The sequence below is a fragment of the Liolophura sinensis genome, chromosome 6 (assembly GCF_032854445.1).
Source record: "Liolophura sinensis isolate JHLJ2023 chromosome 6, CUHK_Ljap_v2, whole genome shotgun sequence".
NCBI classification, from domain to species: domain Eukaryota; kingdom Metazoa; phylum Mollusca; class Polyplacophora; order Chitonida; family Chitonidae; genus Liolophura; species Liolophura sinensis.
The window spans coordinates 61185390-61206277 of NC_088300.1; the positions used below are offsets into that span (position 1 = coordinate 61185390).

General features: G+C 38.6%; 1 protein-coding gene across 1 annotated transcript; it reads left to right on the forward strand.

The window, feature by feature from the left end:
• The first annotated feature begins 373 nt into the window (after positions 1 to 373).
• On the forward strand, positions 374 to 19461 carry LOC135466351 (formin-binding protein 4-like). Its single transcript, XM_064743787.1, has 17 exons — positions 374 to 423; positions 2113 to 2238; positions 2586 to 2642; positions 2914 to 3015; positions 3643 to 3725; positions 4295 to 4457; positions 5114 to 5318; positions 6034 to 6367; positions 7794 to 8502; positions 9200 to 9291; positions 10265 to 10369; positions 10739 to 10872; positions 14956 to 15127; positions 15642 to 15666; positions 16170 to 16663; positions 17809 to 17986; positions 18963 to 19461. The coding sequence occupies exons 2-16, from the start codon at positions 2154 to 2156 to the stop codon at positions 17950 to 17952; spliced, it is 2904 nt and encodes a 967-aa protein (XP_064599857.1). The 5' UTR covers positions 374 to 423; positions 2113 to 2153; the 3' UTR covers positions 17953 to 17986; positions 18963 to 19461.
• Positions 19462 to 20888: the final 1427 nt, after the last annotated feature.

The following is a 20888-nucleotide window of genomic DNA, read 5'->3' on the forward strand; positions in this document are numbered from 1 at the left end:
GGCAGCATTAAATAATATGACCATTCTGTGATTGTTATGCTATAAGAAGGCACAGCATTAAGATGGTCAAAATATTATTGAAAATATTATCTTAACTGTTACACTTTTAGTGTTGAAAAAACTTTTGCCTAAAGCGCCACATCGTACAAAAAAAAAATTGGATTTCTTTCATCGTCGTCTTTCGTCGTTGCGCTGTCGCTTGAACGTTTTCAAACTGAATAACAAGATCAACAACGAAAGTACACCAAAAGAAGTTTCCATTGTCGCTTTTTTTTCTCGTCCTCTATCATTTCTCTTTAAGCACGCGCTCAAAGTGACGGCTAAACACGACCTTTCCTTCTTAACCAATGGAAATCGCTGTTACAACCACGAAGACATGATGTTCGACGGCTGAAGTAAACACCATGTCTCGAGCCAACTTAGGTAAAATTTTAGAAGCTGTTAGTGAATATCGTTTGTATGAACCTGAAATTGTTTGTTATAATGATTATCACTTAAATATCGAGGGAGAATTTATGTTTTAAACGTTTTGTGATGCATGTTAGCGATGTTTTGCACTCGACATGACGAAAACTGAGATCCGGATAATGCTCTCAGCTGTGACGATTTTAAGAATTTCACAATCAACATCGGAGAAGCTCTGAACATGGAGGTAGAAAGGAAAGAGGAACAACTCGGGAATCTTTGAAATTAATAGTGTTGTATGTACATTACTGGCACAGTAGGACTCAAACTTTATTTTAACTTGGGATTAATGCTTTCTTGCATGTGGTAGATCCTTGTGCATTTGCTCTTGAGATAAGCTGCAAGAGAAACACACTAGGCAGCAATTTGTTCACCAAATCAGATGATCCACTACTATTCAATGGCCATAGGTGGGATGTGTTACATTTGACCACTTAACCCCATAAAGCATGTGACAGTTTCAAAACACGAATGAAAAGAAAACATCTAAGTGCGTATCTACCTCAATGGCTGAAAGACCATTGCCTGACTTCAGTTTGACACATATTGTATTCATTTACCCGTTAAATAAAACCATTTTATCATCGGTTGCGAAGACCCGAGTTTTCAGATCAGTTTAAAACTGAAACCATAGAAAAAAATCACATCCAGAACAGCCTGTACATGAAAAAGATGAAAGTGACTGTCACTCAGAACTCTACTGTTCGTTTCCAGATATTGGTACAAGTTTTAGCATATCTTATTAATATGAGCCTAAAGCATTCAGAAGCGTTAGCTGTATTTGAAATTATAGTTACTCTTGTGGATTTTAAATAACGCTAGATTTATAATAATGTCTGATATTTCCATTAACCAGAAGTGAAAAAGCTGAACTTAGTGCTCAGCGATTCTGCCGTGCTGAATGACGGCTCGAAGCTGTGATTAGGCAGAGAATAATGAAGACAACAGATGTCAGACTACTTTGATATAGTTCTCAAAGCAGCTATTGAAAACAGAAGAAATTGGCAACTTAGCAGAAGGAACTGGCAACTCCTTGAGGAATTTCATAATTACAGGCAGATAAAATTAAAGACAAATTCATGTGAGCTGAATAGCAAGGGTACGAATGTAAATGACAACTTCTGATTTATTACATTTATACCGTTTTGATATACATTCTAACATTGTTGTCAAGCAAGTGAATGTGTAACAGAAAGCTAAGCTGGACGTTCCTACCGTAAAGCCAAGCTGCGGTCATATAGACTTCCATGCGGACAATTTCATTTTAAAAAAACGGCTCGAACTCTACCTTTTTTTTTTGCTATTAACCAATTCCCTGAAATGCCAGAAATGTAATATATCAAAGCCAGCATTGGTAAACCATCCTTCAACAGTAATCCAGTTGTTTAGAATCGGACAACTGAAATCAACATCTGCCATGTTTGGAATTTTTTTTTTCCTGACTTCGGGCAAGGTGATGGGCAGTGAAAATTTTATCCTACCCAACATTCTCCTTAAAAATTGAATGCCTGTAAAGAGAATGGGATAAAATCTTTGCGGCCAATCACCCTGCCCGAAGATAAAAAAATTTCTTTTAACAACTAGATTGCCAGCCTTGTTTTATGTCAAGATTTGTTTGTGTTCAAGGCTTTGTTTACATTTTCTCAGGGGAAGCCGTGGTGTGAGTTTGAACTGTCCAAAAGCTCAGGATGGGACGTCGCCGAGATAAGCTACAAGGTAGCAGACGACGACAGGTGCTACAGTTGGAAGATGATGGCCGAGATAGCTTTCTGAGTGAGTTTTAATTGGTACTTTATATTTATTTATTTTATTATTATTTAGGCCACACCAATTTGAATGGTTGTTACATAAATCCTTTTTTCTGCGCTGTGTGCTGTTTGGCGTAAAAAAGGTTGAGCAAACTTTTTACAAATGAAGGTGATAACAGTGTAGACTTGAACCAAACTTTAAATTCACATTTTACTGAAATAATCTCCAGATGTAGGAGTAAGCTTCCCTGCACAAAGTTAAATGTGTTAAGGTGACATATTGCATGAGCAGAATAGTATATGTACTCAGAGTTAACAGAAATCAGTTTTGAGGTAAAGCTTTAATGATCATGTTTGATCTGGTGTTTGCAGCTCAGTATGGATACAATTCTCGATATGGAGAAGAGGAAGAAGATGACGTAAATGAAGGTCAGTGACAGCATTTTGTTGGGGATGCAAATTTTCATTTTTCATTTCATTTCCATATCCATGGGTACATATCTCTTTACATGAGGTAAATCACATATTCAAGATGATTATTTAACTCGTCCTTTAAAAGTTGTGGCACAAAAGGAAATCAGTCTCTTTACCTTTTTTTGAAGATTTTCTCATAATGGAAATTGTTGAACTAATATGAAAGACTGTGTGTTTGTCTTCAATATCAGCTTAATTGTGGTCATTGTTTGTGTTTTTCTCACAGCTCCCATGTTCAGGCAACTTGGCTACCTGTATGAGGAGAACATGGATATGGACAGTGATGAGAGAAACCCTGATACAGAAGACGACGGCAGATCTGGCATTGGTAAGAGAGTGGTCTTTTTGTTTCAAAGAATAAAGAAATAGGAATATGAATTAAAAACAAGCTGGATTTATCAAAACAGTGCGGTGTTCTGCTAATTATTCTTGAATAATCTGCTGTGGGGCAGAGGTGGTTAGTATGCCAGCACGACACTATGACCCAGGAGCCTCTCACCAAATTTGGTCGTTGGCTTCCTCTCTGGCCGAAGGTTTGTCATCAATCTGTGGATGGCCATAGTTTTGCATTGAGCCCTGCCCTGTTTCCTACCACCATGCTGGCCGCAGTCGTATAAGTGAAATATTCTAGACTATGAAATAAATAATTTGGTGATGCAATTTTCAGTACATGACACTGTACTTCCTTGGGTCCTGTGCAATACACCTGACAAGTACATCTCCATCAGACCAGTGGTTGTGTCCTTTCTGTATAATTAGCTGATCGTACTTAATTTTAATTTCACTTAAAACTCATTATTGACTGATTTTTAAGATGGACATAAATAATTTGTCCACGTACAACAGTTTTGATCATGACGAATTAACCTCATGATTTAATTATGAAAACCCACAATTATGCTGTTGAAGCAATTTCACAGAAACTTTGATGGTTTTATTTCTCTTTTCTGATCAGATTTTAAATCGAATGGAGGCAGTCACTCAGAAGGACCTCAAGAAGGGAAGAAAATAGACTCTGAATTGGCTAACTTTATGGCTGTGAGTTTAATTATCTGTTCAAAGCAAAGCCTATGAATCCGCTCAAAAAGGAGTTCATTTATTTGTTTATTGCCTGTTAGGGTGATGCCCTCAGAACTAATGATCCAAATTTAATAAAATTTAGTTTTACTTATCAATGGATCAACATTGTATTAGTTAACTACTTTGTCCGTGCGATAACCTCAGAATGTAATCAGATTTGTATTTTTGTGCGAAGCTTGAATACATTTAATTTCAGAAGTAATCAGCTTAATGGAATAAAGGAGTGTGTTTGTTGTCCAGTGACCTGATAATGATTTTTGTGGGATTGTAGTGGAGGGGGGTGGCCCAGCCGAGTCACCTGGTTTGGTCCGGTCTTACATGGGAAGGTCTGTCAGCAACCTGTGAATGGTCGTGGTAGTACTCCGGGCTCTGTTCGTTTTCCTGCCAATATAATACTGACCACTGTCATTTAAGTGAAACATTCTTGAATACGGTGTTGAACACCAATCAAATAAATATATAAATAAAACACCTGTCAAGCGAATAAATAAATCCAACATCTTGGCTGGTACGTTTTTTGTCTCCAGGAAATAGAGGCGATATCAAGCGTCGCCCCACCCCCTTCTGATGACCAAGAGGAGGATGGACAAGAAGGGATGGAGAAAGTGGCTCCTGAAAAGGAGAGTACCCCAGAACTACCAACAAAAGTGGAGGGAAAAGCAGCAGACAGCAATGTAGTGTACCTGGAAGGTAGCCAAGACTTTAAACCATTAAATCATTATTAACTATACCAAGAAACTTATTCATTTATTTGTTAAGGATTTAGCCCAACCCAGATGCATGTATTTGTTGTTGGAATACCTCTTTGATGAGGACATACAACATGTACACAAAGTTTTGATAGTCATAAACAGAAGAAACTAGTGAGTGTATCATACAAGCAGATGTTGTCTATAAATGCCAATTTATACATATTGTTCAACCATTTTGCCAAGAAAAGTATAACAAACTATGATTTAATAGATGATAATGACTTAAACTTTAATTTTTATTGTTTTTAGTATATTAGAATAATGGTTGTAAGATTTCCTTAAGTTGGGGGCTTTGGTGGTCGAAGGGGTTAGCATGGCACAGTGATCCAGGAGCCTTCTACCAGTTTGGTTGCTATGAGTTCCAGCTCATGCTGGCTTCGTATCTGGCTGTACATGTGAAGATATGTCATCAACCTGTGGATGATCCTGGGTTTCCCCTGGACTCTGCCTGGTTTCCTCCCACCATAATGATGGCTGCCGTTGTATATGTGAAATGTTCTTGAGTATGGCGTAAAACACCAATCAAATAAAAAAATAAATTAGGTATAGTACCTGACACCTGTTTAAAGCGTAACTCTCTTGCTGCCTTTGTAGAGCCAGTGACATGTTGGCAGCAGTGCCTGGATGAAAACACAGAGTGCTACTATTACTGGCATATAGATACGAATGAGGTTACCTGGGACATACCCCCAGAATACACTCAGTACCTGCTCCAATTTAAGGCCTTTGAGGAGAAAGTGTTGGCCTTAGAACAAGCTGGCAAAACAGTGAAAATCACAGGGGGATCACAGGCGGCAGGGTAGGTCATTTATAGTTCAACTTTACACAAAAGGTCCTAGCCATGGTTCATTCTGAAACAGAGATGTCACCCCTGAACTGGCTGGAGTGCCAGATAGCGACTCTCTGGAAAGTTCCTGCCGTCTTGAAAAAGGAAAGAGCAAGGGAGATAGTTCTTTGGTTGTCAACAGAGATATCGCTTGGTAGGAGCTGTGATATATACAATTACTTCAGTATATTTTGTAGTACCAATGCCTAGTGTTGTTTATATCTAGCTATATTATAAATCTATACATGTCACATATTTCGGGAAAACTAAAGCAGAAAGCTTGACCTCAAATTTCTTGAAGTTCGCCAACACCAGCCGAGCTGTCTAGTCCACATCAGTTCAGAGATAAGTGCTTATGAACTAGTCCCTCTCTGGCTGTCTTCACTGCTGCCTTATGTCCTACCCTTTGTAATGAATCAGGTTAAGGAGGAGTGGTTTTTCCAGACTGTAAACCTGACCACCATCATATAAAGTGAATTATTTGTGAGATGGATTCACGGTTGTGAAAGTTGTGTGAAAGTTGTGTGAAAGTTGTGTGAAAGTTGTGTGAAAGTGAAGCTAAATGATTCTGGTGGAATTCTTATGTTGTACGCAGCTCATACAATGGAGAAACTGATTCTACCTTTATCACTTGAAACAAGTGAAGCTTTATCGGATACTCACTGTACTTATTTTATTGGCTGTGTAGGCTGGCAGGCACTGAGAAAGCAGGAGACTCAGGTGAGAGAGAAACTCAAGTGTATGGACCATTTTTACCTAAGAAGCCATCTGAAGATAGCAGCAAAGCAGGTCACGGAGAGGATAACAAGGGGAGCAACTCTGCTGTGAGTGTTGTCCAGGGCAGTGGCAAGCTGCTGTCAGCTGATTATTATGACTCTGACGATGCCAGTGAAGATGATGCAGATAAAAGTGAGAAGCAGCCCACAGTAACTGCTGAACCTGCTGAAGCTGAAGACGATGATCTGGATTTTGATATTGACGATATTGACAGAGAGTTAGAATTAGCGCTGGAGCGAAAACAGGTACGAAGGTGCATGAAGAAAATTGATAATTTAGTGTTAAAATATGAACATATTTCTGCTTCATGTTAATATGCACATGCGCCAACAGTCTGAAGACCGATTCCAGATCTTTTCTCAGAATATAGAAAATTAAAAATGATCCATTTCTGTTTCATGCTGCCAGTTATTTTCAGTCTGTTAGGTAGAACTTTAGACGACTTCAACAAAGAATGATGATAGTTGAGAAAAAAATCTTATATTATATTTATGTTTTAGCTTTAATTACATTTTGAGCTGAGCCACTGTCTGATATGACTTCATTAAATTATGAATGGAAAAATGTTCAGTACATTGTGAAAGCAGTCAGGGAGAAGAGTTTAACTGTGCTAGAGGCTGTGAGAACAAATATTAAATTTACAGATTTTTATCTGACTGCCATTATGCCATTATATAGTGAACAACTTAAAAGTGATGTTTCAGATATGTTTTTTGATTTGGCAAATGGCTTTGTGTCATGTTAAACTGCATTCCCAATTAAAATTGAGTAACTTGAGTCAAATTTATGGATGGTTTGCCAATGTAATAATGCTGTTATAATTCTTCAAGATTTTCATATGTTAGAAGGTGTTGATTCAATCATATTCTAAGGCATTATTCTGTGTAGACTGATAAAATTTTACTTTTTGTGAAGTTCTGAAATTAGCCAACCCATCCAATGTGGTCTGCGAAATCAAATTTAAAATGCGCATAAATTTCACTGGAAGTTGCTGTTTCATATGCGAAAAGGTTTGAGGAATTAGGGTAATAGTAATCATGGTCTGGAGTTGTTCCACACAGAAGCTATAGTCAAGTTTGTTTAGTTTAGTTATGATGCATCTAATCCTCCATAGTTACCAGTAGTCAGAGTGTTCGATATGTTGAGCTCTTTGAGTTGATGACTTCAACACAAATTGAGGTCGTCCAAAATGATAAAAAGGTGTGAAATGTATTAGATTACATTTAGACACATCGAAACACAATGGTTAAAGTGGTTAAATTTGTATAACAAACCAGCCATTTATGGTTTTAGTATTATGAATATTTGCATGATTCAAAGTCATCTTTGTGATGACCTGACCTGAAGATGTGGTCGCTGTAGGTGGAAAGGTCTTCCAGCAACCTGTGGATGGTCGTGGGTTTCCGCCGGGCTCTGCCCGGTCTCCACCCACCATAATGCTGGCCACCGTCGTATAAGTGAAATATTCTTGAGTATGGCGTAAAACACCAATCAAATAATTAAATAAATAATGAAGATGTGGCCATCATTTTTATTTTGGGCTCTTAAATACAAGTCAATGCTTTGACCCCTGGTTACATCTTCCACTCATTCATAACATTCCAACATGCTGTAGGGTATTAAATACAACCAATTGCCACACTTCCTGTACTTCTTCATTATAATCTGCAGGCTGAGATAAAGGAAATTTCCAAGACTTCTGTGATTGAGAAGGTTGAAGAAACTACCAAAACAACCAGTTCCAATGCTGATGACTTGACAGCAGTTTGCACTGTGCCCACTGAAGATGGTTCTTCTGAGAGCAAACCTGATGACTTCATTACTGCGCCTGGTAAAATAATACCAGAGACAGTTACCCCTGTGGTTGTTCAGGACAGTGCTGATGGTGTTGATAAGTCGAGTGAAGATCTGAAAGATGCTATTAAACTTTCCACAAATTCCCCAAAGCTGTTAACAGAGTTTAAGGCTGATAATGAGGAGAAGGATCGAAATTTTAAAAAATTGATTGAAGTGAAAGATGATCGAGTGTCATTAGAACGCCGAGAAAGGAAGGTTGAAGAGAGACACGAGAAAAAGAGCAGCCGAGAAGAGAAAAGGAGTTCCAAAGAGGATAAGAGAAGCGATCGAAAAAGTGAACGTAAAGAGGATCGAAAGTCTGAGCATAAAGAGAAAAAGAAGAAGGACGATCGAAAAGAGGACAAGAAAAGTCATCGACACAAAAGCTCTAGTCGAGAGAAGAGTAAACATGGCTCTGATCATAAGAGGACGCTGTCGGATCAAGAAAGTGGAGACTCTGACGAATACAGGTCGCACAGGAAGCGTAGCAAACATAAGCATAAGGACAAGAGCAAAGACCGTGCTCTGACCAGTGTCATCACAGGTGTGTCTTATATAACACGGTGAACTCCTCCATAGTTTCCATATAGTTTCATACAATTTGTATTGTCGTACATTTTTACATGATATAAAAATGTTCCTGGTGTAAGGTTGAAAGAGACAACTGCCGAGCTAAATAAGGTTAATTTTCTAACAGTTGTGTCAGAAGCATCAGTACAGCATTATTTCTGGCTATACTTCAGTACTTCGGTGCATGATCGGTGCTTTTTTTTTTTTTTTCATATACATGTAGTAACACTTCTATAAAATGCCTGTTCACATTTCTTTAATGCTCTTTAATGAAAAATATATATGTCATCAGACTTTTTTTTATAAATAGGTTAAAGAAGAAAGGTAGCTGCTGTTACACTTCTAAACTTACTTTGTGGTTGAGTGGTTGGTGTGCTAGCAAAGCAGAATGATGTGGAGCCTCTCACCAATATGGTTGCTGTGAGTTCAAGTCCCAGCTTTTTCCTGACGTCTGCCTGGTTTCCTCCCACCGTTTCCTGGTTTCCTGGCCACTCTCCCATAAGTGAAATATTCTTGAGTACACCAACAAGTAAAATAAATTTTTGAACAGTAGATTCTGAGATGTAACACCTTTTGTGTTTTGTGTTCAAGTAGTTATTTTGGAACTAGCTTTTCTTATATATTGAAAGCTGCTGTTGTCTTACATGTGTGCCTGTATTATTGTTTTTCAGTTGAACCCAGGCCAGCAACACCTACCGATGTGTTACCCCCAAAACCTGACACTACTGCTTCATCAGTGAAAGATGAAGATAAAACTATAAAGGTAGTACATCAAGGCCATATCTAGGAAACATTGAAGGTTCTGATCTCCAGATTTTGAAGGTGACGTTGTGACCGTGCTTGAGAGCTTTTAAGTCTGTGAATAATAGAAATTTGTTTCAAAATTTTACTCTTTGATGGTAAATTATCATATTTTTGTTCAGTTCATTTGTTAGTTTTTATACAGTGTGATTAGTGTGGGTGCCAAAGAGTATGGGGGCCCAAATGTTTTCAGGAACTAAAAAGGCTATACTCTAGGCTATGGCAGAGTCGTTAGCATGTCAGCATGATGCAATTACTCAGGAACCTCAACAATGCGGTAGCTGTGGGTTCAAGTCCAGCTCATACGGGCTTCCTCTCCATTCATATATTTGAAGGTATCCCAGCAACCTGCAGATGGTTATGGAATTTCCTTGGGCTCTGCCTGGTTTCCTCCCACCATAATACTTGCTGCTGTTGTATAAGTGAAATATTGTTGATTACGGCGTAAAATACTAGTCAGAATAATAAATAAGATGGCTCTAGATATGGTTCTGCATAGGTACATATTTATGATGTACCTGATGTTTGCTGATGTGTTTATGACTTGCAGGTACTTGTATAAAGGTGCAAACACGGACCAAGACATGAAAGCTACAGTGGAACTTAAGATCCAACTGTTACCATCCCAACATCTCAAATTTCGTCCATCACTTGTATTTTGAGAGTTTATTTCATCTCACAAATTATTGTGTCAGGCTTTTGTGAAATCTAGGATGATATCCAGCTGGAAAAATAAAAGATTTATCAAGTAGTTGTTAATGAGATTATCTGAATCTAAATTTGAACTTTTTTGATGAATTTTTATGTGAAATGCCCTCTTTTACTGGAGAGAATACCACAGATAGCCAATTGTAAATGACATGAAAACTTAACCCTAGAAGCTATACTTTGTATATACTGAGAGATCTCTGTCTAGCTGCTCGTGTGTGTTCTAGGAGACAATAGTGGAGATTTCAGAGACAGTGTTTGGAAAGCTACAGTTCCTGGAGATTGTGAAGGAGGGATTATCAGGTCTTCAGATGCTCCTTATATCGTTAGAGGTGAGTTTGGTATCTCCCCTGATCTGCACCAGATTCGTAGAAGTGAGAAAATGTATATGTGTACTATGTATGGAGCGGAATACATGTATTCTGAAGTGAAATTCATGCACAAGCTTTGGAGAGCTCTCTGGAATGGAATGTGAAAAAGCACAGTGTATGTATTCATCGTGATTCTGAAGTACTGAATAAAATGGCCAACTTTGTCTTCATTTTGATGGTCTCATTAGGAGTTTCTAGTTTAGGGATTTAAAATTATGAAAACAAATGGATTTCCTTTTCTTTTTTTAATATTTGAAAAATCAATTGATGGTAACTGTTACTTGTTTTGTAGTTTTCATTGATATTTTTTTCTTTTGTTTTTTATTTAAGACAAGGATACAGGATTGGGAGGCTGGAGGATTATCAAATCAATACTTACTGAAAAAACTCCAGGATGCCAGTGACCAACTGCTCAAGTATGAAGACAGTGCAGCTCCCCCTGGCTGGTCCACCCACTGGAACAGGTACGATCTACTTGTTCTAGTTATCTCCCTTCCTCTCAAGCACTCATGGTATGGACCACACTCCCTCTTGTAAATCTCCCACTATCACAAGCCATGAGGGTGAGCGTCTGATTTAAGGAGGCACATCTATACAGCTTCCAAGCTCTCTGTCAAAAAATCCCGGACAATTTTCACGTCTCCCAACACGGAGGACAAAGCGAGGACTGCTGGTCCATGCTGGAGTGTTCCTCCAATATGTATGTCATGTTTGTATCAATCTTTGTCCGTGATTCGTACGTCACGAACCCTGAAGAAGACGACGCTGAAGATCTGATTGGTCAAGCCGATTCCCAGCATGACAACAACAAGAGGTGAAGGCAGATGGCAGGTGGTGAGTTTTAAAATTTTTGATCTTATAAGACGTTCTCTTTTTTTTCTGTGTGGTGGGGTTGGGAGTGTGTGGTGGGGAATAAGCAGTACACTTCTGTATACATAGGTTAATAGAAATTTATGGCAACACATGGCTGATTTTTGCCGTTTATACCTGGTAGGTTGGCAATGACCGTATGGCACATTATTGTGTTGTAAATTCAACCTCCCCCAGGGTTCTGTGTCTTTTGTGACATTTTAACATGTGAATAATGATTCTGTCTTTTAAGTATTATTCTGTGTATTTGTCAGCAAAATGTCAACAAACGTCAGTCAGCAAAAGTCAGCCATGTTGGCTGTTTGTAACCATTTACCCAGGCACAGGTGAACAGTTGAATATTATGTCCCTCTCCATTAATGAACTTAAGTCAAGACTCATCCATCCATCCATCCATCATCAATCAGCAAAGCATCTTATGTGCATTGGTATACATGTATACTAGTATTTATGAAATTTGATGAATTTATTTCCAAAGTCTATTGAGATAAATGTTGTAAGATACTCAGTTATGCTCATAGATCAGAGTACTCACCTGTTTTATTACCTGTGATATAATAGCCTCATAAGCTGTAGAAGCACATTGTCTTCAAAATGTTGGGTTGTGGTTTAAGTGAAGAAGTATCAGTAACAAATTCTTGAGAGCTAAATTACACTCAATTCAAATAAAGAAATAAATTTTCGCCAAAACTACCTGGCCAGTTTCGGAGAAATTACATCAGTGGATTCATTGATGGGTACGAATATCTAATTAGATTGTGGTTAGCTCAACTAACCTTTGACCTACTGTTTTAAGTCAATTTAAATTTGCCTATTACATGCAGACACTAGTCACGATTATATCCTGAAAGCTACTGAGCTGAATTACTTGTAATCTCATACATTGATTAACTGCATTGGCAGGTCCATTAGAATAGGTTATATTGTATTCAGTGCTTACTGACCTTTGACCTACATTCTTGGGTCAAAGTTCATATTTCTTCGTCCATATTTTATCCCTGCTTTGTTATCGGAAGCCTTGTGATGTTCCCCTGGGTCGAGGGGCATTAATCAGTGCAGCTTTGTCATATTCTCAATGTATTTAAAGAGTGAATAAATGTTTATACAGATATCTACACTTTTTTATCCAACATCGGTCTATTTGTATGTTCTCTGTTCCATTCACAAAGGCATCTGAAAAATCGTTCATTAAAGCTGAAAGTTTTTTTTTTCTTTAGGTATCCTTTATGGTAGACCATTGCACTTTCTCTGTTTACTCTCATTGGTCAAAAAATCTGTCTGTTCTCTTTGTACAAATTACCAGCCGTGTTTTATTTGAGATCTGTCTTGTAACAGGTTTGTGCACAAGCGTAATCTCACTTCTGTGTGGTGACTGTGTGCGTCTGCTAGTTGAGTTATTTTTGTAATTTCTGGCTTTGCTACTTCTGTGCTTCTCTGCTTTGTTCTATTCTTTGTTTTACACTGCTTAAGCCAGATTGTCCTACTGTACTTGGATTCCTTCCTGCTGTGTTTCTTATGAAGTTATCCTGTTCTGCTGTACCATTTTTTGTTCTTTTTTCTGCTTTGCCATGTGCTATGCTCTACTCTACTTTGTTCCATTATGGCCTTGCCCTATATTCTACTCTACTTTGTTCCACTGTGCCCTGTCCTATATTCTACTCTATTTTGTTCCATTATGGCCTGCCCTGTATTCTACTCTACTTTGTTCCACTGTGCCCTGTCGCATGTTATACTCTACTTTGTTCCACTGTGCCTTGTCGGATGTTCTACTCTACTTTGTTCCATTATGGCCTGCCCTTTTTTCTACTCTACTTTGTTCTACTGTGCCACGTCTCTATGTTCTACTCTACTTTGTTCCATTTTGCCCTATCCTATATTCTACTCTACTTTGCTCCAACTGTGCCCTGTCGCATGATCTACTCTACTTTGTTCTGCTGTGCCCTGTCCTGTGTTCTACTCTACTCTGTTCTACTGTGGCTTGTCCCTTGTTCTGCTCTTAAACCCATTTTTTTTTAGCATTAATTGCATTAACTGAAACATCTATAAATGTGATGCAGGAGATGTATCATAATGACAACATCATCATCATCAGTCTTCTCTCCTTTCATTTATCTACTTTGTGGTCATGTGACAGGTATCGGTTACCTTAGCAGATCTACTTACTTAATTTTTCTGTTTTGTTGATAACTGTATTTCACAAATACGGTTACGCTTATTTAGAAACAATAACTGCAGTGGAATTGGATATCTGTGAAATAAAATGGCTTTTCACTGATTTACACATGTAGTGTAGACTCATCATTACTTCATGTTATCGTAGTTCTGAGACAGTGACTTCCTTAGCAGGTTGTCAAATCTGTCATTTGCTGTTGTTGTTTAAAATAAAAAAAAAATAAAAAAAGGAGGCATCCATCACTGATGTATTAGAGTGCTAGGGCAGCACAATGATTTGGGGAGCTCATCTGTGAGTCCAGCTCATGCCCAAGCTGGCTTTCTCTCCCAACCTACAGATGGTCATGGGTTTCTCTGAGCATGGTTTCCTCCCACCATAATGCCGGTTGACATCTGATATGTGAAATATTCTTGATTACAGCGTAAAACACCAATCAAATAAATAAATAAATAAATCAGTTCATGAGCAGTACATTCCAAACTGTGTATTGTGTTCAGTGAGTTACATAACTATGTCTCGGGTGGGGATTTGTTGCCAAAGAGTTAAATGTAAATTTTTCTCCCCACAGGAGGTGTATATATACATGGCACATTTTATTGGTAGTGTCAGTTCCTGTAATTGAAAGGGGAAAGACAGCAGATAACATATGTGTTCACTTTATTGGTGTTTTATGCTGAACTTTGAATATTTCTCTTCTGTAATGGTGATATAGACGTTTATATGCTGAGCAAAACCGAGCAAAACAAGTGACAGATCTCCTGTCCATCTACATGTACAAGTAGCAGCGCCTGTGCCAATGGGAGCTGCAATTCAACATGTGACCACATAGTTCATCGAGCACTGCTGATGAAAGGAAAACTTAGAAAAGCTGTGCGTGCAATTAACTTTGAAAAAGACTGTTACTCACTCTCATTTGTCTTGAATGTTTGCTTAATGGGTGATTTCCGTTTCACATTGATGCTAGAAAGTCAGTTGTCTTGTTTACCTGTGATTATGCTGTGAAGTACCTATTCATTAACACAAGTGCTGCATAGAGGATGTTGGCTGTTAAAAGACATCCTTGGAATATGCTATAGTGTTGGAGACTTGGATTCATGCCCAGGCAGTTAGTGACCTGCAGCAGTGGAGAACAGATGTATGATCTATTGACTACGTGTGTCCTATACGAGGAGAAGTGTTTACACTGCTAAAGAGTGGACCAGGTGGATTGTGGGAGTCTTGATGTTTTATTAGGGTCCCAGGAAGCTTTTCAGTGACACTTTACACTCAAGTCATTTGATGATAAGATGGAGGCTGACTGCGACAGAGTTTGTACAACACCTAAGTCCTTGTTGTGGAGATAAGGCAATATTCATTGAGCTTCTGTTCTCTTTCAGTTGGCAGCATAAACCCTGAACAATTCCACGTCATCTTGACCTCAGTGGGATTGTTCCCATTCTGTAGGCCTCAGTTCATCTCTGGTTTTTCTTTTTTTTTTTTCCTCTCGGGTGCTTAACCTGTGTAGGAATTACAGGCGGTACTTTTACACCAATGTGGTGACGGGAGACTCACAGTGGGACTACCCGGACCTGGATGATACAGAGACAGCAACGACGACAACAGAGGTCACAAAGGCGAGGGTACCACAGGATGGGGAGGCTGCTGTCACAAATGGTGCTACAGATAAAGGGAACAAGGTAAAGAGGCTGGTTAACACTTAGATTGACATTGGGAAGGGTCATCTTTTTTTATGTTAAGAAATTGTGTTATGTCAAAAATTGTTATTGTGAAATGTCTACAATTTTACAATGTATCGACCTCTAATGTAACATACACGTACAGTCCTTAATGTGACACCATTATAAAGAGCTGGAAAAAAAAATGTTTCATGTTCTCATTGTACAAGTCCAGCGATGTCCGCACACATACAGGTACATGCATATCAGTTCATCCTCCACCATTTGAGATACTGACTTCAAGGATTTGTTTTCTTAAAAGTTTTGTTTTGATGTATTTATTGAAAAATTCAGGACGTTCAAAACATCAATGCCATCATTAGTGTGTTATCTTTAAGTAGTACTTCTCTTTTGGTACTTCTGAAATTTTCTTATCTCTCTCTCTCTCTTTTCGTTTTTTTTTTGTATGTGTTACTTAAGATGGACCTTGTAATTTACATAAATATTTACTCTATTTTTTTTTTACTATTTTCAGGAAAGGACTGATGGGAGCAAGGAAGGTAATACATTGATTCAGGTTTTAAAACTGTGTGTGAACTTAAGTATTTAATAGTGTTGATGTACTACTGAAGTTCATTTCTAAAAATCGGAGGGGTTGGGAAGGCTCGCTGGCTCCAGTTAAGGTTTTGGCCTAATTCCACAATCTCATTGCATATGAAAGAGCAACTTTTGATTCAGTTTATGCACATTTTTAATTTGATTTTGGAGACAAAACTACACTGGTTGGATTGGCCAGTTTCAGGGCTTCACAAAAAGTATGATTTTATCAATCAACACAGAATAATGCCTTTGGAATGTACTTGAAGAAACACCTTGCAAACATATGAAAAGGTTGAAGAATTTCAGTAGTGGCTGGTTTTAGCTGGTTAGTAGCTGGCTGGTACAAGTATCTGGCCAAGGGTGCTAGTTTACTCTGGGCACTCTGGTTTTGTTCATCTCTTTTTAAACATCAATCAGATTATTCAATAAATAACTGAATCTACATGTGCTGTATTTTTGACAGACACTGACAAAGGGATAAAGCACACTTCAGAGAAAGTAGAGAGTAAACTGGAGGAGTTACAGCCCTTGGTTCATCCAGGAGAGCCCCCTCCACCAGGCACAGAGACTCCAGGGTCTACAGAGCTGGGACAGGCCTCTATGGATGAAGGGTCGTATGAGGTTTCTCCTACTCACAGTATCGACCTGGAGGAAATAGATGATGTCAGGGAAGATGTTGAAAAGGCCCCATCTGAACCCAAAGATTCTGCTGTCATCTCTAGGCCTCCGCTCTTGTTAGGACCAGAGTCTGGTGATCCCACCCACGCTAACCATGCCCCTGCATCTCAAGGGGCACATCACCTGGATGAAGTTCCCAACCCTACATTATCCCAGCCAGAGGGGCCAGCTAGTAACTCTGTGCCAGAGGTAGCCCCATCAGCTGAGGGTGAAAGAGGTGTGCCGGATCCTAACACCAGTCATCATAAGGACAAGGAAAAGAAAAAGAAGAAAGATAAGGTATGACAATACTATAATATTTCATTATATTTGATGCATCCATAAAGATGTGTCATAAATATGTGTTAAAGTAATTCCATTTAATTCCATCACCCCATCACAATATGACCATAATATTATTGAAAATGATGATTAACACCATGCAGACAAACAAAAAACAGATATTATGCAAAATCTTTCACAAGATTCAGATTACAGGTCGTCTGCATAATATATGATCTGAGTCTTTGTATTTGGTGTATGTCCAGCAGAAGTCTGTCGTGCATTATGACTTGCCAACCACCTAATGTATGATCTGAATCTTTGTATTTGGTGAATATCCAGCAGAAGTCTGTCATGCATTATGACTTGCCAACCACCTAATGTATGATCCGAGTCTTTGTATTTGGTGAATATCCAGCAGAAGTCTGTCATGCATTATGACTTGCCAACCACCTAATGTATGATCCGAGTCTTTGTATTTGGTGAATATCCAGCAGAAGTCTGTCATGCATTATGACTTGCCAACCACCTAATGTATGATCCGAGTCTTTGTATTTGGTGAATATCCAGCAGAAGTCTGTCATGCATTATGACTTGCCAACCACCTAATGTATGATCCGAGTCTTTGTATTTGGTGAATATCCAGCAGAAGTCTGTCATGCATTATGACTTGCCAACCACCTAATGTATGATCCGAGTCTTTGTATTTGGTGAATATCCAGCAGAAGTCTGTCATGCATTATGACTTGCCAACCACCTAATGTATGATCCGAGTCTTTGTATTTGGTGAATATCCAGCAGAAGTCTGTCATGCATTATGACTTGCCAACCCACCTAATGTATGATCCGAGTCTTTGTATTTGGTGAATATCCAGCAGAAGTCTGTCATGCATTATGACTTGCCAACCACCTAATGTATGATCCGAGTCTTTGTATTTGGTGAATATCCAGCAGAAGTCTGTCATGCATTATGACTTGCCAACCACCTAATGTATGATCCGAGTCTTTGTATTTGGTGAATATCCAGCAGAAGTCTGTCATGCATTATGACTTGCCAACCACCTAATGTGTGATGTGAACCTTTGTATTTGGTGTATATCTAGCAGATGTCTTTCAAGCATTTGGATTTCTCAGCCACCCTAATTCTGATTCTTTGAATTTAGAGTATATCTAGCAGTAGCCTTTCGCTGAAGAAGAAAAAAGTGTCGTCCCTGGTACAAAAGTGGCAGCAGGTGCAGCAGGAGGTGGAGAGAGAGGAGAAGTCCAGTAAAGAGAGAGAGTCCTATCTGAACAGATACTCTCCCTGAGGGTGGGTGGGGACACTACCTGCTCTGATTACAGGTGAGTGGGGACTCTATACAAATGCACAAAATTTTAACAGCTGATAGAGGGCTTTGTTTGTAAAACAGTTTGTATTGTTCATTTCTAGATTTCTGATGTAGTTATTTGATTGGTGTTTTACACCGTACTCGAGAATGTTTTTTCTTATACGATGACGGCCAACATTATGGTGGGAGGAAGCCGGGGAAGCCCATGATCATCCTCAAGTTGCTGGAAGACCTTCCCACTTACGGCCAGAGAGGAAGCCAGAATGATGGAGATGGAGATGCAGAATGAATGAAGCCACATTGGTGAAAGGCACTCAGGTCATTGTGCTGTGCTGCATTGCAAACCCCCTCAGCCATGGTAGCTTTTAGCTAGCTTTTAGAAGTTACCATAATCAACTTAAGAAATCATACCATTTCTTGGTACTCAAATATCTCAAACTTTCTGCAGATGAAAGCGCAACTTTCAGTGCAATTTATGCACATTTTAATTTTTGATTTTGGGGACAAAATCAGTTGAAAGGGCCAGTTTCAGGGATTCACAAAGAGTATAATTCTATCAGTCTACACAGAATAATGCCTTCAGAGTATCTTGAATAAACACATTACAAAACACCAGTGAAATAAATAAATACACATGCATAGAAGAGTTTCATGCAGATGGCTGTGTTTGACTTACTGTGTTTGACTTACTGTGTTGTGTTTTAGGCCAGTAATATTGGACGGTTTTCAGTCTTTCATGGTATGCTCCGTGGGCATATGTAGCCATTTGATTTTGCCTGAAAAGGAGAGAGTTTTGGCCGATAAAATCACAGCTCAATCACACCATGGTTATTCGTATGATTTTCTCAGACTTGGAATTTGATACGTTTGTTTTGTAGTATAAAGCAAACTTTCAATGTAGCAATCAATACAATTCCTTCAAAATATTGCCCAAAGAGCAGGATTAAATTTGTAATGGTTCAGTGATTGATACATGCATCCTTGTTCAGACTGCAGAAGGATTGAACAGATGTGGATAGTGGAGCCTGCTTGTCAGCCCTACCTGGGAGAAGACAAGAGAGGAGGGTCAGACATATTCCCGGACTCTTCGACACCATTTCCAGGATCATAAAGTTCACTGAGAAGGCTGGATAAGTGGATCAAGTCATGCACCTGACATTTGACTGAGTGAGACATCCGTATACATTCTAGAATTGATTGAACTATACAGCAAAGAGCATTTGAGGAGATGATGTATAAAGGTCATTGAGGTAGACCTGCGGCTGACCCGTGTGAGGTCAAAATGTGGCAGAGGTCACTGAGGTCAACTTGTGGATGAACTTACAAATCTGGACAATAATTTGTGTTAGCAAGACAATCAGGTTCATTCTAAAATAGAATTCCTTTAGAGAGCATTTCCCGAAAAGTTGTCCCACATTCGCCAGCTGTTATTTGTGTCCAACATCGTTAAACTGTGTGGAGTATGCTCTTGTCTTCAGTATGCCTGTGTATTTGTGCAATACCACAAGATCAGGATTGGCTTTTACATTACTGTATTTCACACGTTTTGCTGGATTCTGATCAATTCCATTTAAGAGCTTTATTATGAAGTTTCAAAAGTACATTTTTACATAATAAACTTCAGGGGAAATACAGTAATTGGTCTTATGTTAAGGACATCCAAGATCCTGGGTGCCATTTTAATCCATGCAACACTGTTTGCGAAAAACAGTGAAGAGAGTGTAGAAGTGTGGATTTACGATGTTTGTACTAATGGGGGGAGGTTTTAAGTTCAGGTTGTTGTCCTGATAGAGTGACATCAATTCATGGGGGAACCAGGGTTCCAGAATGAACATCTGAGAATGGAGTAAGAAAGACATCAACACAGTCTACAACTGCTTAAGTGGGCCCAAGGACTTCATTGTACAACTATAATTATTGGAAGAATTTTTACCATTTCATGTGGAAAATATTTTTTGACAGTTGCAATGAACAGATTATCCATTAGAATGGACAGATTATCAAGTTTACACCTATATATTAATATACTTTGGCAAGTCAATTCTGACAACAGTCGCAAAAAGTATGTCTTCCGTAGTGCCTGGATGTTCCGTCAATGCTATAATGAAGCCCAGTGTTTTTGTTTTGCATGACAGTGTTAATGACAGTGCACATAAAAGAGAGATGTATTAGCTATGGTTTAGATTTGCAGTGTAATGGCAAAGAATAGCATGCTTTGGATCGATCATGTCAAGGTAGCTCTTTGTTTGAGCTATTCTGTTTGAATCATAAGTATACTCATTGTAACTGATACATGGTAGTGTGTGTGCTGAACTGTGTTAATTGCCACTGTATAAATGGTGTGGCATTCACAGTCAGGATGATTCTGGGGCTTATACTGTAAGTAAAAAGTGCTTTCTGTCATAATTTTGCTGCACAATTCAGTTTTTGAGACTGTTATAGCCACGTTTCAGTTATCTCAATGAAAACCGGTCTGTAGAAAGACAGACATGAAATTATGACAATAACTTTTTTTCTGCGTGTTTGAGATAAATTCTTTTTTTTTTTAATTGTTTGAAATGCACCAGAATCCCTTTTTTTTTTTTAAGTATTATCCTATGAAAATATACTCCTGAATTCTGGTGTGGTCGGGTCTGATGGAAAGAATTTTATTTTCATTGCCTTTTTTTTTAAAGGATCACTCAACATAATGAAGGTAGTACAATCCTAAACCATTATGCATAAACATACTTGCTTGGATGTATCAAGTCAAATACTTATTTTGAATGGTATTATTGATTTGTCTCTGTTGGCCAGAAATCTCTCCAGTCCAAGAAATCAGGTTTCATGTGTTGACACTTTTGATTGGTGCTTGAGTGTTCATCTCTCCTTGATGTAAGGCTTGTGTCACAGATGAAATGTAATAAACCAATAAC

What these genes read in the sequence shown, in the direction of transcription:
- LOC135466351 (XM_064743787.1), top strand. Translation starts at nt 2,154, where the DNA reads ATGGGACGTCGCCGAGATAAGCTACAAGGTAGCAGACGACGACAGGTG. An exon ending in TGCTCCTTATATCGTTAGAG is followed by an intron (nt 10,370 to 10,738) that starts GTGAGTTTGGTA and finishes TTTTTATTTAAG; the next exon opens with ACAAGGATACAGGATTGGGA. An exon ending in TGGTCCACCCACTGGAACAG is followed by an intron (nt 10,873 to 14,955) that starts GTACGATCTACT and finishes TAACCTGTGTAG; the next exon opens with GAATTACAGGCGGTACTTTT.